The sequence below is a fragment of the Catharus ustulatus genome, chromosome 16 (assembly GCF_009819885.2).
Source record: "Catharus ustulatus isolate bCatUst1 chromosome 16, bCatUst1.pri.v2, whole genome shotgun sequence".
In the NCBI taxonomy this organism is placed as follows: Eukaryota; Metazoa; Chordata; class Aves; order Passeriformes; family Turdidae; genus Catharus; species Catharus ustulatus.
Window position 1 is genome coordinate 1,297,378 of NC_046236.1, and position 17,407 is coordinate 1,314,784.

The 17,407-nt window shown below is 55.9% G+C and overlaps 1 protein-coding gene across 7 annotated transcripts in view; it reads right to left on the reverse strand.

Annotated features, from left to right (window-relative positions):
* Nucleotides 1-345: 345 nt before the first annotated feature.
* The window catches only part of CAPN15 (calpain 15), a 57,669-nt gene continuing 40,607 nt past the window's right edge, over nucleotides 346-17,407 (reverse strand). For 6 of the 7 annotated variants that reach the window (XM_033074086.1, XM_033074090.1, XM_033074087.1 and 3 more), the window contains 11 exons: nucleotides 13,809-15,303; nucleotides 10,299-10,507; nucleotides 9,253-9,436; nucleotides 6,357-6,580; nucleotides 5,336-5,461; nucleotides 4,570-4,722; nucleotides 4,244-4,405; nucleotides 3,376-3,602; nucleotides 3,026-3,186; nucleotides 2,579-2,757; nucleotides 346-2,226 (listed from right to left, as the gene is read on the reverse strand). In XM_033074086.1, coding sequence (XP_032929977.1) covers nucleotides 2,049-2,226; nucleotides 2,579-2,757; nucleotides 3,026-3,186; nucleotides 3,376-3,602; nucleotides 4,244-4,405; nucleotides 4,570-4,722; nucleotides 5,336-5,461; nucleotides 6,357-6,580; nucleotides 9,253-9,436; nucleotides 10,299-10,507; nucleotides 13,809-15,303 — 3,298 coding nt within the window. In that variant the 3' untranslated portion in view covers nucleotides 346-2,048. Of the gene's footprint in view, nucleotides 2,227-2,571; nucleotides 2,758-3,025; nucleotides 3,187-3,375; nucleotides 3,603-4,243; nucleotides 4,406-4,569; nucleotides 4,723-5,335; nucleotides 5,462-6,356; nucleotides 6,581-9,252; nucleotides 9,437-10,298; nucleotides 10,508-13,808; nucleotides 15,304-17,407 lie in introns of all 7 variants that reach the window. The other variant, XM_033074088.2, reaches the window with a different exon arrangement.

Genomic DNA, 17,407 nt, shown 5'->3' on the forward strand with positions numbered 1-17,407 from the left:
AAGGGTGGGGAAACTGAGGCAGGAGCGGGAGAGCAGCCAGGCGGACGGTGGGTGCCCTCTCCCGGCCACGGCACAGCCCTGCTCGGCCCTGCGAGAGAACAACGCTCATTCTGTGGGAATTTCCCGATTGTGCTTTTGCTTTGCTTTCTTTCCGCCCCGTTCTGCGCTCTCGCACCCCGAAGTGCAGCTAAACAACAACTTCGAATTGCCTTTTCTCTAGCGCTCAGCTCTCCCCCCAGCACCGACTGTCACTGCTCCACGGAAGTGCCTTCAAGACACATTGCTTTGACCCCCAAACCAGCTCACCCCTCCTTTTTCGTCTCTTCCACAGCAAAACCAGACAACTTCAGTATAAAACAAAACTTTATTTGGTCCGTCAGAACCTGAGTTTGAAAACCACCCATGGATAATTCGTATCATACAGGGATTACTGATCTGATTTACAATTGATAAAATATCCTATGATTCTGAAGAGCTGGACAGTATTTACAGGGTTAAAAATATTCACAGCTCAGAAAGACAGAAAGAGAGAGGAGAAAAAAAGTGAAGGACAAATCATCCCAAGGAGGAAGGAGCTGGAAAGAGAGGAAACAGATCAACAAACAGAAATACAGACAGAGCTTGGCTCAGCAGCCCCGGCTGGGGGGGGTTGGGAGGGTGCTATGGCAAGCCCACACCCCCACCATCCCCAATCCCCAGGGGACACAGAGGGACAGGTCAGGCAGAGCCCCCTGCACCCCCTGCCCAGCCCAGCTGCTGGTGCAGGGTTGGAGTGCAGGATTTGGGGTGCAAAACCCCACAGCACAGTCCCTGCAAGAACAGGGTCCAGCACTGCCCATCGCCCCGCCTCAGCTGTAAGTCCATACAGCTCAGGAAGGAGACAGTACACAGGGGGACCCCCAAAACACACACACACACACACACACACACACGCACACACACGCGTCAAGTCAGAGAGCCACAATGCCCTGAAAACGTGGGGTGTAGCTCCCTCCAGGATCAGTCCCCATCTTGGGGCCAGCAGCACTTGCCTTGTGCTCACTGCCTCCCACAGCCCTCGGGCTCTGGAGGGGTCTCTCTACTTCCCCCCCAAAACCACCCTCTCCCCACCACCTGGACTCGTGCTAACTCCAGGGATCTGCTTCCTGACCCCAGGTCTGTACCTGCTGCCCACCCTCCCTCCATGGGGCACGGGGGTGGGGCCACAGGGCAGTACCGGGGGCTGACCCCAGCTCGGGCCATGGCTTCTCTGCAGGCACTGCTCCCACCTTTGCATAGTAACACTTGTGTGACAGGGAGAGGGGCCCCGGCACCACAGCCCCCGCCAGCCCCGAGGTCTCGCTCCCCACCCTGAGCTGAGGAGGAGGTGGTGAAATCTCTGAGTTTCACCTCACTTACAGCAAAACCCCCTCAGCAGCAGCTTTCTGCAAAAAACCCTCTTCCCCCCAGCACCAGCACCCAGGATGGGTGGAGGGTCCCTGGCAAGGGTGGCACCACGGCAGCGTGACCCTGGCATCCCCCAGCCCAGTCTCAGCACCATGCTGGTCCTGGCAGCAGACAAAGAGGGCAACAAGACAGTGGGAAGGGCCCGGGGACAGACGGAAGGTCACACAGACGGACAGACATCAGAGGTATATTCTTCTTTTTGCAGCGCCAGTGCCCTGGTGCCACAGGAAGGGGCAGAGTCCTGAGCGTGGTGCCTGGGAAGGGTCTTGACAGCAACCTCTAGCCACTCCCTCAGTCCCTGGGGTGGGCAGAGGGCACCGGGTCCAGCGCAGGTACGGGGCAGGTGGGATCCTGAGATGGCCCCGTGCCCCCAGCTGCTCCTTGTAAAGTGCGTGGGGGGCAGCGGTGCCAGGGCGGGGGGCAGTGGGCAGGGCTGGTGCTGGCCCTGAGAACTCGCCCCGACCCTGCAGCGTGGGGCAAAGTGCTGGGGGTGCCACTCTGGCTCTGACCCACAGCTCAGCGCTGGTGGCTCGAGGGGGCACCCCGGGCCAGCGGCTCGGTGACAGGAACGGGGTGGTGGGGTGGGGAGGGGGAGCTCTTTGTCATAGGGGCCGGGGGCCGTGCAGCCCAGCCACCTCGGGCGTGAGTAGAGGGTTGTGGGTGCCCTTTGTCAGCATCCAGTCATTGAGGAAGGCCTGGGTGGCTTTGCGGTGCGCCAGGCGGTGCGTGATGGAGAAACCAGCGTTACCCTCCAGCTGGGACAGGATCACCAACACCTGCCTGTGGAGAGCCATGGGTTCAGGGCAGCAGCCTCCGACATAGCAATCCCACCTCTGCCCCGGCAATCCCACCTCCGTCCTGGCAATCCCACCTCCGTCCCGGCAATCCCACCTCTGTCCTGGCAATTCCACCTCTGCCTTGGCAATCCCACCTCTGTCCCGGCAAGCCCACCTCTGCCCCGGCAATCCCACCTCTGCCTTGGCAATCCCACCTCTGCCCCGGCAATCCCACCTCTGCCCCGGCGACGCCACCACCCTGTCCACGTCTCCCTGCCAGGCCTGGCTCTGCCTTTTTCCCAGTCTCCTGCCAGCCCCATCGCAGCCCCTGTGACCCACCCCTGCCTACCCCGGACCTGTGCAGGGGGGGGACGCTGTCCTGTGTCTTGAGGCTGCCACGTGTGGACACCACGTTGAAGCTGTCGGTGCAGTCACACTGCACGTGCAGGTAGGACTTGGGGTGCCGGTTCTCCACCACCACGATGAGCCCTGCCCAGCCATGGGTCAAGTAGTAGCAGGTCATCCCCTCACGGCCCTGGGACAGACAACAAGAAAGGGGATGAAGCCTCTGGGCACCCCGAATCAAAATCCCTGCACTGGTATCTTCCACTCTAGCCAAGGGCTGCCCATCTGCTGGGGTGCCACATGCTGCTCCAGGGAATAAAGGGGGTGGGCATCCAGTGGGGCAGCCAGAGCTGGCACAGCCCTGCCCAACCCCTGCCCAAGGACCCCACAGGTCCAGGCTCCCTGGCAGCATCATCCCCCTCCCCACTGCAGCCTCCTCTCCCTGTGCCCCCACCCACCTCATGGCGCTCGCCCTTGTTCTCGGTCAGCAGGATGATGGCATCTGCCAGCGTGGTGGGCTGTGCATCCACCTGCTCCACCATCACCAGGCGGGAGCTGTAGATGGCCAGGATGTAGCTGGAACAATCCGTGGCTGGTCGGCTGCTGGTGGGACTGGAAGCTGCAGAGACAACCGAGGAAGGGGGATCAGGGAACTGTCACCAGGCCCACAATCCCCAGGAGCATGGTGTTCTTGGGTTGATGCATGTGTAACATGCAACAGGAAACCTCCACACTCAAGAAGGTCTCCATGATGAGGACCAAGAGCTCTGGCACTTCTCCCTCCCCCAGGGCCCCTCCATCCTCTCACCCTGGGCAGCAGGGCCGGCCAGGGCAGTGTTCCAGTGGTTGAAGGCACAGCACACCACGGCGTACTCGCCCGGCTCCAGCATCACATCACAGTTGACGAACTTCTTGACAGCTCGTTTGCTGTGGGCCATCAGCCGGCCCAGGCTCAGCTTGTTGCCACTGGTGAAGGTGGCCCGGAAAACCATGATGCACAGGTCCAGCAAGTGGCTGTCCACCATGTCTGACCTCCTGTGTCAGGAAAGAAGGTTCACACGTCACTCAGGACACAGGCAGCAGATCCAGGGAAGAGCTATCCCACTGCCCTAAATATCCAGCCCCAGGAACCAGCCCTGCATTCAGGAGTTGGGTTCCAGCTAAACATGAGCAGTTCCCAAGATTTGGAGAGATGGTGTTGGGGGTCCATCCTGATCTCTGTGATCCTGGGGGATGCCGTGTGGTGAGGTGTCAATGTGTCTAGTTATCTTCTGGGCCCACAGAACTGTGGCATCATTAATGTTGGGAAAGTCCTCTAGGATCAAGTCCAACCATTAACCCAGCACTGCCAAGGTCACCACTAATCCATGTCCCCAAGTGCTGTATCTGTAAGGCTTTTAAATCCTTCCAGGGAGGGTGACTCCATCACTGCCCTGGGCAGCATGTCCCAGGGCCTCACCACCCTTTCAGTGAAGAATTTTTCCCCAATATCCCATCTAAACCTCTCTTGGTGCAACTTGAGGCCATTTACCCTTGTCCTGTTTGAAAGCAGAGCCTGACCCCCACCTGACTGCACCCTCTTGTCAGGGAGCTGTGAAGAGCTCCAGGGCAGAGGGCCCCTGAGCCTCTTTTTCTGCAGGCTGAACCCCCCAGTTTCACTGCCCTGCCCAGCTCACCTGCTGCCCTCCTGGAAGAGGGCAAATTCCAGAGCTGCGCGCTCCAACACCGTCAGCGATGTCACCGTCACTGGCCCGTTGGCCTTGTTGGGGAACATGCCCTGCACACGCACCTCGTGCCAGTCTGAATGGAGCTTGCAGATATCCACGGAGTCAAAATACCTGTGGGGAAGGCAGGTTTAGTCTCAATGGGCACCCTGCATGCTGCAGGTCACCCACATTCCCTAGAGATGACTGCTCTTGCTTGCCCCATCATGACCCCATGTCCCATTTTCCATCCCTGCCCTGTTCCCTGCCCCACAGCTCTGCCTCTGGCAGTGCCATACTTGATGAAGTCGCTGTACTCCATCCAGAAGACGCCCTCGCTGCTGCCATGGGGCATCAGCTCGTGGCGCAGGGGGAGTGGCCAGTGCGGCCAATCATCGGACCAGCTGCCGTTCCAGGAGAAGCGGCCCCAGGGATTCCGGAGCCGCAGTAACCTGGGGGAAGGGGAAAAGTGTCAGAGACCCAGGAGGGAGGTAAGACCCAGCTTGCCCCCCACAAAGGACACCCCATCACTCCTGCCTTCCAAATCCCTCCCAGCATCCCAGAACTAATGTGTCAACCACATGGTGGCCCTGTCCTGTAGCTCTGGACCTGCTGCTGCTCCCTCTGCCCTTCCCTGCCCAAAGGGGCTCAGCCAGGTGCTGTGGGGAAGGAGCTCAGTGGGGAAGAGGCTGCTGAGAGTGACATAGTTGAAAATACAGCTTCCTACAGCGACCCACCTGTCAGGGTGGCACCCATTTCTATTCCCCCCTCCATTCAAAGGTGAGCAATATGCTCTGAGCACCTCACTGAAGTGAGTGCTCAACTCAGTCCTCTGTGTCTTGTGAGACCAGGTGAAACACTCTACCACTGGACATGGCGCCAGCACCAGGTAAGGACATGTTTATATGACAACGACACTTATGTGACACCCTAGGATGCTGGCCATGAGGATGGGACACCAAAGACTCCCCACGGTCCTGTTCACCATGCCCTCAGTTGTACGTCCCCAGGTTTCCTGCTGGCAGGAGCAGTGCAGTGCTATGGCAGGCTCCAGCCTAAACTCACCTGTAGCCCTGGACATCCCTCACATCCAGGATGGAGTAGGCGTGCCGGGGCCGGAGCCCCATGCTCTCGTAGGCCACATCATCCACCTTCATGTTGCCTCCGCCACAGGACGCACCCATGAGGAACCTGCACAGGGACAGCAAACCCTCAGGGTCCTGCCAGGCCTGGCGTGGGGGGAAGCTCATCCCCATCACTCCAGGCATGGGACAGCTTCCTTCCAGGAGGCTCCTGGATGTTCCCTCTCTGCAACAACACTGTTGGGAACAACAACACGCCCAAGGCAGTGCCCAGCCCCGCTGGTCAGAGCTCACTCCCCTTGCCCACGTGCACGCTGAGCCCAGGCTCCAAGGAGAGCTGCTTTGCACTGAAGAGCTTTGCCCCAGATCTCCTCCAATTTCTGCCAGACCCCAGCACCCTGCCCACTTCTGCTGGCTGGCAGAAAGCCACTAAGAAAGGCAGGTGGTCCATCAGCTAGACAAGCTGGCAGGGGTGAGGACACTATTTGGGGCAGGAGGTCTGCACCAGTCACATTTAGGGGGACCATGTGCTGGAAGCTATCCATCCATGTGGTCCCACACCCCAGCCTTCAGCCAACCCAGCTGCCCTCCTGCCCAAGTGATAAGCAGGAGGTCTCTGCTTTGGCTGTGCCCCCACTAGACCAGCGCTAGCCAGGCGTCATTAGCAAAGATGTCACATACAGGTGGGAAACATGGGAAGGATCAAGCACTCACACAACAAAAAAGCCCAAAGCAAAGCAAGCTCAGTGCCACTTCCTAACTCCTGCAAGATGGCCGTGACATGCAGGGGAAGTTCACCAGGCTCTTAATTTCATATGAGAATTACTCACAGGAGAAATAATTTCTTAGAGCTTTGAGTGGGAGTTCCACCAATGCTCCAGATGAGTGGCAAGGGTGGTGGATTCTGCCCCAGCTAGTGCAGTAACCCCTTTCCTGAGTCTCTAAAGACAAGAACGTTCCCCCTCACCCCCCTCTCCAGTGTCCCTGCTTCTGCCTCATCTTACCCAGCCTCCTTAGAACTCAGCATTTTGGCCCAGATGAGGTCAGTGTCAATAGGCTCCTCGCGAGGGTTAGTGGAGCTGACCTGCAGCATCAGGCTCTCGCAGGGGGCCCCTGTGAGTGTGGCCAGGCCTTCGATGGCACGCCCGGCCTGGAGGGCAAAGTACGAACCGTGCAGCTTGGCCAGTGCCTTCTCAATGAGGGCCACCCACAGCTGCTTCCTCTGGGCCTGCAGAGACAGGGAGGGACAGGTCACCACCCTTGGGTAGGAGGTGGGAAAGCCCCTCACAGCCATCCCCACCAGCCCTCCTGCGCTCCAGAGGCAGGAGCAGCAAGGCCATGCCAGGAGCTCATCCCCTTGGCCATGGGTGACCTGCTCCTTGCTCAGTGTTTTGTTTGCAGAGTTCAATTCCTCTTGGGAAGAAGTCCTAGAATAAACACCCAAGAGGCCTGGATGCTGACAGAGCTCCACCCTGGGGTGCCCAGCAATCAGGTTGGGAGGGTGGGTGCCCATCCTGAGCCCCTTCTGTACACTTCAATGTGAACTCAGAACCATTTAATAATGCAAGAGGATACCAAGCTCCCAGAGCCCAAGGAGTATTTGGACAAGGCTCTCAGGCACAAGGTGGGATTGTTGGGGTATCATGTGCAGGACTAGGAATTGGACTCATGATCCTTCTGGGTCCCTTCCCACTCAAGGAATTGTAGGGTTCTGTGATGTGGAGCACATCTGGAACAGCTGCCTTTAACTCACACACCTCTGCAAACCCAAACCAACAGCCCTTTGGCAGAGCACAGCCATGAAACTGATTGGATTCCACCCAGAGATCACAGACACTGCTCCAAGGACAAGCTCCAAAAACCTGAGCTGGCAAAGTCCTCTATTTCAGCACAGGGAGTAACTACAAGGCCTAATTACAAGATGCGAGTTTTTTCCCAGCAAATGGGGTTTGGTATCCGGTGCTTGGAGAGCAGCAGGGAAAATCACTGGTACATTGTGCCTGTGTGACTCACAGGTGGCAGCCAAGAGCTGGCAGAGGAAAGGAGGGCAGTGAAGATTTCTTTCTGATGGATAAAGAGAGCTTAAAAATGCTTTTTGCTGGTTTTTGGGTCCCTCACTCAACAAAATCCATGTTGTTTATTTGTGCCTGAACCACAGCCAGGGAGCTCAGATAAGAGCCTGATTTCCTTTTATTTTTAAAACTCCAATTTTCCTTTTTTATCCCCCACATCCAACTCCCACAGCTGAACACTCAGCAGAAAAATCTAATCATGATTCAGATACCCCTGCAAACAGAGGCAAGTCCAGCCCATGTGAAAACCTCCAATCTTAAAAAAAACCCAAAAGCAGACTTGAAATTAATGAAAGATGGAAGGAAAAGGTAAAAAACCAAGACAGGTAAATCTTATACTGAAATAAAGAAATGCATCTGTATCCTCTGCCTACTGAGAGGTAGAATGTAGAGATTAATTCCTTCTTGTTTCCTTCTCTGAAGTTTGAGTCCTGTCCTGACATGGCTGCGTGTCAAAACCCAAAGGACTGGATTTGGAGAACGAAATCCAAACCAGCAGTCCCAGTCCCTGTCTCCTCATAAGAGTGGTACTGTTTTCTTTGGCAGATTTTGCCTCCTGAGTTTCAATAGAGACGTTCTCAGTCTCCTTCATGGACATGATCTCAGCAAGAGCTCCTGGGCCTGGCAGGCAGGGCAGGGCAGGGCAGGGCAGAGTGATGTCCTGGAGGGGCGGAGGGAGTTCACTGGAGCCGAGCAGCTGCCACCTCAGCGTGCTCAGAGCAACTGGGCACTGGCTTGGAACAGGTTGCTCCATGTGCTATCCCCTCCTTCTCCACAGTCCCTCCCTGGCACAGCCAAGCTGCCAGACCTCCCCTCAGAGGAAAGAAACCACTTTCCCTCAGTCCCTCACAGTGCAAAACACAGGTTAAAATGTTTTCCTTTTATATGAAGAGTAAAGGTGGTTTTCCCTGCAAGTGAAGTGGCTGTGGTGCAAGGAGGAGTGAGGGAAAAGCAACTGTAAATGAAACTTCTTCAATGCAGCCTGGGAAATGCCAAAAGAGTTCTAAATAGATGGATATTATAGCCTCAAAGAGTTCAGCTGTCTTGACACAGCAAAGCTGAGCTGCAAACAAGGTGCAACCAGTGCTGGATCTTCCATTTGTGTCACAGCATCCCCCGGCAGCTCCAGGCTTGGGGAAGGCGGGAAGTACCTGCTGGGAAAGGACCTGGGAGTGTTTGGCAGCAGCTGAACATGAGTCAGATGTGCCCAGGTGGGCAAGAAGGTCAATGGCACCTCGCATGACAGGAAGGACACTGAGAGGTTGGAGCATGTCCAGGGAAGGGAACAGAGCTGGGGAAGGGGTTGGAGCACCGGGAGAGGCTGAGGGAGCTGGGAAAGGGGCTCAGCCTAGAGAGAAGGAGGCTCAGGGGAAACCTTCTGGTTCTGCACAACTCCCTGACAGAAGGGGGCAGCCACGGGGTTTCAGACTCTGCTCCAAGGGAACAAAGGACAGGGAACAAGAGGAAACAGCCTCAAGTTGCACTAGGGGAGGTTTAGATTGGATATCAGGACAATTCCGTAATGAAAGGTGGTCAGGCATTGGAATGGGCTGTCCAGGGTACTGGTAGAGTCACCATCCCTGAAGTTCAAAAAACAAGTCAAAAACAAGTGGTGCTTTGTGGAATGGTTTAGTGGGCAGGGGGTATTTCATCAGTGATTTGACTTGATGGTCTTTGGGGTCTGACCTTACTCTATGACTCTAAATGCAGCACAAAGCAGAGGCCTCACACCCAGCAGTGCCTCTTTCCACTGTGTCTCCTGGGAGAGCCTGGGATGAACCTCCCTGAGCCCTGGAGCACTGCCCACCCCGTCCCCCCTGGCACTGACCTGGGAGAAGAGTAGGTAGCCACACTCATCGCAGGGCAGCATGTCATCCACCAGCACTGTGGTCCACGTGCCATCCTTGCACAGCCGCACCTGGTAGGCGCCCTCGGGGCACAGCGTCCTGGTGATCATCACCCTCTCCACCAGCTCAGGCCGCTCAGCAAGCACGGCCAGGGCGCTCAGGAACCTGCCGGGCAGGCGGGGCGGCCTCAGCGGGGCACGGACGGGCAGCGCCAGCTGCTCAGCCACGCAGCGCTGGGAGGGGGTGAGGCACAGCATGGGGGCTCAAATGGGTTGGAGGATTGTTGGGATATGAAAGTTCGACAAGAAGGTCTCACAGATGTGAATGTATAGCAGAAAGATATTTGAATGTAAAATCTGAAGGAGGAATAGAAATTATAGCAAGTTTTGATATAGAAGAAAGGAATTGTTGAGCCAGTCTTACTGGATAACTAGAAGGCAAAGGGTAAAATGAGTTGAAAGGAGTTTTTATGCCTCAGAGCAAAGGATAAATCCACCTCAAATAAAACGTGTTTTTACTAAGCAAAAAGATTTTCACAAGCAAACAAAAATGCCATGTTGCAAATAGGAAAAAAGGCCTCAAAAATTTCCACTACAAGAAAACTGAAAGAAAAACCTTCTAGCTTAAACCACAACATACTAACTTTTCGTAACTGAAAATAGTAACATAAATTATGATAATGTTAGTAGTCGTGATAGGCTATAGGTAATAGTAAAAGTATTGATTGGTTGTCATGTTTTAAGATGCTCTGCAATGAAAAGTATACAATACATTGTAACCAGAACCAGAATTGGCATCAGATGAGCCTATAGCAAACGCTGACCGCTGTGGGCTTGGCTCTTGTCACCCACGACCCGTGAATTGCTGTGTCATCTAGATACAATAAACAGCATTTAAAAAAGCCACCTGGAGCCCCGCATCCCTGGTTTCGGTTCTTACAGAGTAGGGCTGAGGGGGCCGAGCTGGAGAAAGAGGAGGGAAACAAGGAAGGGGTGGGAAGGTGTGAGCCCGGCTCACTCGCCCTCACCAGCAGTTGCCCAGCAGTCCCTGCAGGATGTCCGAGGGCCGGGGGGTGCGGAACACCGACCACTTCACTGAGCGCTCCTTGAAGATGCTGCAGTTGATCTCGTGGGGCCGCAGCCACTGCTTCACCCGCTGCTGCACGCTGTCACCTTCGGGGAACCCCACGGACCTGGGCCCTGGGGGGAAACTGTCGTCTACAAAATTGACTTTGTTCTGTGAGGGCAAAAGGCAAGGAGAGCATCAGTTGGGGCCACTTGGGACTGGGGTCCCAAGAGAGTCCCACTGCTCCCCTGAGTGACAGCAGAGCCCCCAGCCCTCTGCCTGGCCCAGGCAGTCCCCATGCAGCCCTGCAGGGGGGCAGGACCAGGCTGGTGTCTGCTGGCAGGGATACTTCTCGTGCTTCCAGTCCAGCATTCAGCCTCGCCTCAGGCTCACCTCTCCAGCCCCAAGCTCCAGGCTGTGACTCCAATCTGCCTTTTTCTGTTTCATAGGAGCCTCCCCGGGCAGGAACTGTCTCACACTTTGTGCTGGTGCTAAAAGCTGGGCTGTGGGGGGCCTTGGCTGCCTCCAGAAGCAGCAAAGCCTGCAAACAGCAAGGCTGCGAGGAGCCACCTGGCACACAACGCACCTCGTCCCTGGCCCGGAGGGGACACGCTGGGCTTGGCAGCCCTGCCACCCCCAGGTACATCCACGGGAGATGGGAGGGGCAGCTTTTGCAATTGCATTCAGCCAGACCACAACCAGGCAAATAATTCCAGAGTGAGGGTATCCCACGTCCCAGCCCTCCTGCAATACCTGCTGCATAATAAATAAATAGGATGGGTGGAAGGGCAGGTCAGGTAATCCCACAAGCATTAATCATGTGGATGGAAGCACAGAATTTCACCAAGTGGAGAAGGGTGGCTTTTTCAGTCTAACACAGGGTGAAATGAGAACAGGTGTTTCTTTGTTATTGTTAATTAAATTAAATTAAATTAAATTCTTTCCGCAAAAGCTGGCTCTGATTTAAATTAGCTTCATGCACACCGAGCTAGTAGTTGACCTCCTCTTCTGTGGCAATCCTACCTGAATGCTTCCTTTGTGGTGCCTCAATTAGCACCTCCACCTCCTCTTTTGCAAAGAGGGTGTTTTTCAGCTAATAGCTGTCCTGCTCTCTCAGGGGATCATCTGCAGTGAAGCTGAAAAGCAGCCACCGTTCCAGCATTCCTCACATCCTGGCTGGAACCTGTATGCGACCCATCCCTGCACATGGATCTCTGGGCTCAGGAACTTGCTATGCAGAGTCATGAGGACACGAGGGAGGGGATCCTCCCCCTCTGCCCTTGTGAGACTCCAGTTTTGTCCATCTCTGAAGGACTCAGCACAAGAAAGACCGGGATCTGTTACAACAGGTCCAGAGGAGGCTGTGGAGATGTTCCATGGGCAGGATCCCCTCTGCTCTGGAGCCAGGATGGGAGAGCTGGGGGTGTTCACCTGGAGAAGGCTCCATGGAGACCTCAGAAACCCTTCCAGTGCTTAAAGGGGGCTTACAAATAAGAGGGAAAGCAATTTTTCACATGGACAAACAGTGATAAGACAAGGGGAAAGTTTTAAACTAAAAAGGGAGAAATTTAGGATGGATACTGGGGGAAAATTCTTCCCTGTGAGGGTGGGGAGGTCCTGGCACAGGCTGCCCAGGGAAGTTGTGGCTGCCCCATCTGTGGAAGTGTCCAGGGCCAGGCCTGGTCAGGCCAGGACTTGGAGTAACCTGGTCTGGTGGAAGGTGAGGTGGGTTGGCAGGGTTGGAACGAGATGAGCTTTAAGGTTCCCTCCGACCCAAATTCTGATTCCATTATTCCAGTGGAAGAGGTCAGCTCTGCACTGCTCCCCAAGAGAAGAGAAAGGGTAAAGCTAAAACAGTGACCAAACACTGAGAAGAGTTGGAAAAGGCATCCCTGGAATAGCAGAGGAAGGAAAATCCACAGCAGGAGCTCAAGCAGAAATCCTGGCAGGGAGCAGCAAGAGGGGCTGCTCCACATGACATGGGGCAGGGGGACAATAGACAGAGGAGAACTTGGCCAGCCTGACTCCTCCAGGGGTAGGCTGAACAGCCTGGGAAAGGCTCAGGTAGCAGGGAGCTTGGAGGCTGCCTCACACACCAAGCCTGAGCAGGAGCACTGGGAGGGATACCGAGAACAGAGGAGCACAAGGACAGGAGCAGCATCATCCCTCCACTGCTGCCAGGCCTAACCTCGGACCCGAACAGCGCCAGAGCACAGCTGAGGTTTGGGTGCAGGGGGATTTTTGGGATGTGGCCCACATTGATCTAACAGCCCATTACTGGTGGGTTAAGGAGCACAACAGGCTCAGCCAAGGCTCTGAACAAGCACTGCAGGACGGGGCAAGGCAGGCTCCCCTTCCTGGCAGTGCCACACTGCTAATTCAGCCTGGCCATCATCGTGATTCATCCTTCAGGCCTGATTCCTGATGTAACAGATGTTCCCTGCCTACAAAAGAGGCTATTCACTTGCTTAAAGGACGGGGATAAGCAGAATCTGGGTCTCTGCTATAAAGACACCCACGCCTTGTTAGGAAGGACACGCAGCAATTTTAAAAAACCACAATCCCAAACAAGATCATTCTCGAGCTTCCCCTCCAAGCCAAACACCTCTGTTCCCTGGACTGTGCAGTGGAGGCACAGGAATGGACACAATCCTCAGACCAGGCAGGAAAAGCCTTGTCTGTATGTCAAAATGGGACTGCAACTCCCTTTCCATCTGGTCCAGAAGAGCTGGAGGCTTCCCCCAGAAGAAGGCCAGAGAAGGCAGCATTCACAGAAGCTTTCAATGCCATACAGGGAAAAAATGAGGCCATCGGAGTGGTGTTTGAAGCTGAAGCCAAACTGACTGGATCAGATACCTCACAGTAAGAAGGTGATTGCTAGCACAGATTCCTGAAACCTTCAACTAGAGCCAGGCTGCAGCTACAGCTCAGCTGTAGCCCAGAACAGGGGGAGCCATTTTGCTGCACCTCTGCATTTGCAACACCTAGCCCAAGAATGCCAAGGCCCAGTCTGTGGTTCTGAAACACCTGCACTTGCTGGCAGCAGCAGCAGTTCCTCTGCCTGCACTCTCATCCTGAGCTTCTGCATGTTGCATCCCCAATATCCTGCATCCACAGACAGCAGCACCACCAGCAACCAGGACACACTCCCCACCTTTCCCACCACCAGACACTGGAAGGAGATGGACTGACCACCTAAGGATGTCCCCTTCATCTCAGAAGTTCTCTTTCTCTATTCAAAATACCACTGGGTTTCATAGTTAACAGGTTTAACACTAGGTTTTATACTTCCTCACCCTTGCACCAGGAGTGGGCTGTATGGGCTGTCTTAGACCATTCTGCACCAAAGATGACATTTCAGTGCTAACAACCAGCATTCCAGCTGTGGCAAGGGAAGATCTCTGGAACCCAAGGCATGGAAGGTGCTGCCCCAGACCTATGGGGGAGGCAGACAGAGAAGCCAGGAACTCACCTCCCGGCAGAAGGTCACGATGTTTTCCCACAGGGCTTTGGCCTCGCCCTCATCTGTTTGCCTCCTCTTCTCCACGTGCATGCTCTCCCTCCTCTTGAGGGGCTTGAGGCCCTTGTGCTGGGCCACGTACTGCTGGGGGGTGTGGCAGGCAGCGCAGTGCTTGGCCTTCACCTCATTCAGCAGGGTGCAGGCGGGACAGGCCCACTGGCCTGGCCTGTCCTGCCCGCTGGGCAGCGGGGCAGGGAAGAGCCGAGCGACTTTGCGCGCGGATGGGGCCTTGGCGCCGCAGGAGCAGCTGGCCCTGTCGCAGGCGCCGCAGTCGGGGCAGCGCGGGGCTGCCTCGCCCGGAGCCCCGTGCTCCTGGAAGCCGTGCAGCTTGGAGGAGCCGCACACCTTGCACTTCTGGGCCTGTGTGGGATTCTTGAGGGTGCACTTGGAACACGACCAGGTAGTGAAGTCGGGGCTGGAGGGGCTGCACGGGGTGAACCTCACAGAGTCCCCCACCAGGTTGATGGTGTCGCTGCCTTTTTGGGTGTTGCAAACCTCGCACTTGCTGGCCCCGGCGGAGTTGAGCAGGGAGCAGGAGCTGCACTTCCAGTGGGATGGACTGACCTCCATCTCCTCCTCCAGCACGCTCAGCCGCTTGTTGGACAGCAGGTCTGGGAAGCGTGTGGCAGGGGCAGCCCTGGCCTGGCCTTGGGGAGAGCCCTTCTGCCCCACGGCGCCCGTAGCTGTGGGCTGGGAGCCTTCAGAGCCCGGAATCTGCAGCTGTGGGGGCACTTCCCGCCGGCTTCGGGGCACAGGGTTGTTCTGGAGCCCCGGGGAGAAGGAGCTGAAGGCTGGTATCTTCTGGGGCTCTTGTTCCATTGCTACCAGACCCGGGGTGGCCACAGCATCACCATCAGAGATATCTGCGGACACTGAAGGCTGCGGGGTGGAGGGAGCCATGTGGAATCCGGCTGGAGTGATGACTTCAGGGACAACCAGCGCCTCTGGTGGGATCTTGGGCAGGGAGAGCTTGCGTGGGCCACCACAGGCAGAGCAGGAGTTGGCCACGGGTGTGTTGTGCAGGGTGCAGCGCTGGCAAGCCCAGCCGCTCTCCAGCTCTGCTTCATCGGGGCTCTTCCCCTCTGAGTCCTCACTGCTGCTTTCTGCCTTGGCAGCCTCCTCCTTAGACGTGCCCTTGGGCTCCACCAGCACGGCAGGCTTGGGCAAGATGCCGTTGATGACGGGCAAAGGGGAGCCACTGGGTCCCGGCTCCGGGGTGAAGCCACACACCTCACAGGTTTCCTTGCCCAGAAAGTTCCTGAAGGTGCAGCGGGCACAGGCCCATTTCTGTTCCTCCACACTGAGCCGCAGGATGTGGTTGAGGTCGGGCTTCTGGCGAGGGGCCTCGCAGATGGAGCACTGCCGCTGGCCCACAGGGTTCAGGAAGGTGCAGCGCGTGCAGGACCACTCGCGGACAGCAGCCATGGAGCCGGGAGAGTGGGAGTGGCTGCAAGAAAGAAGACACAGTGCGAGGCTGAGGCCAAGGCTACCCAATATGTAGTGATACCATGCATTTCCTGGGCTGCCATGGTCAGGACCTTGCTTCTATGAAGTGAACAACATCAAACCAGTCACTGCTCTACAGGCACTTGCTCTTCTGGCACTGACAAATTCTCCAAGTGCATGGCAACGCATTGGCTTCCATCCAAAATGCTCCAGGAAGTGCAAAAGAAACAGCCCAGCACCCACTGATCCCATCCTCACAGTGGTTGTGCCCTGGTGAACAAACACACCATCTCTGTGCCCAACCCTGGCAACTCCTGTGTGTCTGCAGGTCGTTTGAAACTCTTCGGAGGAGTGACACCCTGCTCTGCCTCCTTGCTGCTCCAGAATCAGTTCTTTCCTCCTCTACTCCACCTCACCTTCCTGTTCCTGTCTCCCTCCTCTCCTTTCAGCTCCACACCACTTATCCACACTGGGATAGCTGTGTTATCCCACACCAGACACCACCAAGCCAAGGAAGGCAGGTTTTGGTGTGCAGAGGTGCTTCTACCTGCCTGTCGGTTTTGGAGCCAGAAGCCTGGCCCAGCCAGCCTGGGAGCAGCAGCTCCATGGTGCACCAGAGCCAGGAGAGCTCACCAGCAGCTTCCAAGCTCAGCAAAGAGGCACCATGTCCCATTTCCAGCTGCCTCCCCACTTATCTGTGAAGTAGAGAGGCTATAATGCCCTTCTGGCTGCACCAGCCCTTGGCACCAACCTCCAGTGTTGCCTGGGAATGCCTGAAACCCTGACGGGGGAGTGGGTCCAACACGCAACAGAACAACCTCGTCCCAGGGCAGGAGTCACAATGACGTTTTCTAGGCAGGTTCAGTTTTCAGAATTGCAGCTCCATGGACCATGGCAATTCCTGGGTTGCAGGGAGCAGTCTTCCCCCCACGCAGCCCTCCCGGTGCTTTCAGGATGTCATGTGTGCACTCACACTGAGAACAAACCCAGCCCTGCACGGTGCCCTTTGTCCCCTGCTTGGGGTCACTTCCTGCAGCTTGGAGCAAAGGTGGGGCTAAAGCTGTTTTCTCCTCCTTCACAGAAGGACAAACCAGCTCTCCCTCAGTTAAACACGAGCCTGGAGCCCTCCCTTCACACACTCCTGCCCCCAGATAAGATGGCCAAGTCTTAAACCCAACCCTGAACCCCAGCTCCAGGTCAGCTGTGCCTCTCACCAGCAGAGCCGGCTCCTCACATGCCCTTCCACCCTGCTCTGCTTGCATGAAACCACAGACAGGGTCAGCTATGCAGAAGAAGCCTCCAAGTCCATCCCATGCCCTCAGCTCTTCCCAGGAACAGCAAAGTCAGACCTCCAGAGACCAAGAGCAGCCTAAGTGATGGGAGCTGCACCTCAGTGGGCTCACCACTGGCTCCCTCTCCAGCGTCCCTTCAAGAGCCAAGTTCAACTACCACACTGGTTGGAACAAAGGGAAGGAGGGTGTTCAATCCCATAAAGAGCAGGCACAGACAGCTCCGAGATGCCGGTGCAGCCCGTGGAAGGAACTGAGTCCTGGCTGGCCTCCAGAATCCCAAGCAGCAGCACCTGTACACGCAGTTTCCCAGGGCTCTGAGCACACTGCAATGCAGCAGTGAGGTCTGGAGGGGCAGAGGATGCAGGCAGAACCCCTCTGGGGAGGTGGGAAGTGACCCTCCCTTTGGCTGGTACATGAGAAACTCTCCTGGGAACACTCCAGCAGCAGCAGCAATCCAACCACATTCACACACCATGCTCCACAGCCACTTGAAGAGCAGCTCCACCTCAGAGAGATCAGATATAACCTTCAACTCCCTTCTTAAATCAAATGTTTCTCTAAATAAAGCCTGAAATCAAGAAATCCATTTCATTGCAAGAGAGAGCTTGAAAATTCATTCTGGTTCATATACGGTGCCTGCATCGTTTGAACTGTGCAAGGTGTTTATTTACTGGAGTTATTCCCAGCTAAGAGAAATATAAACATTGATTTTTCTGCCTCAAGTCCTACAGCTGGGAGCCACTATACATCCCTCTCCCTTGTGGCAGCATCATGTCCACAACATCTGAAAGGGAGATCATTCCTTAAGCAGAG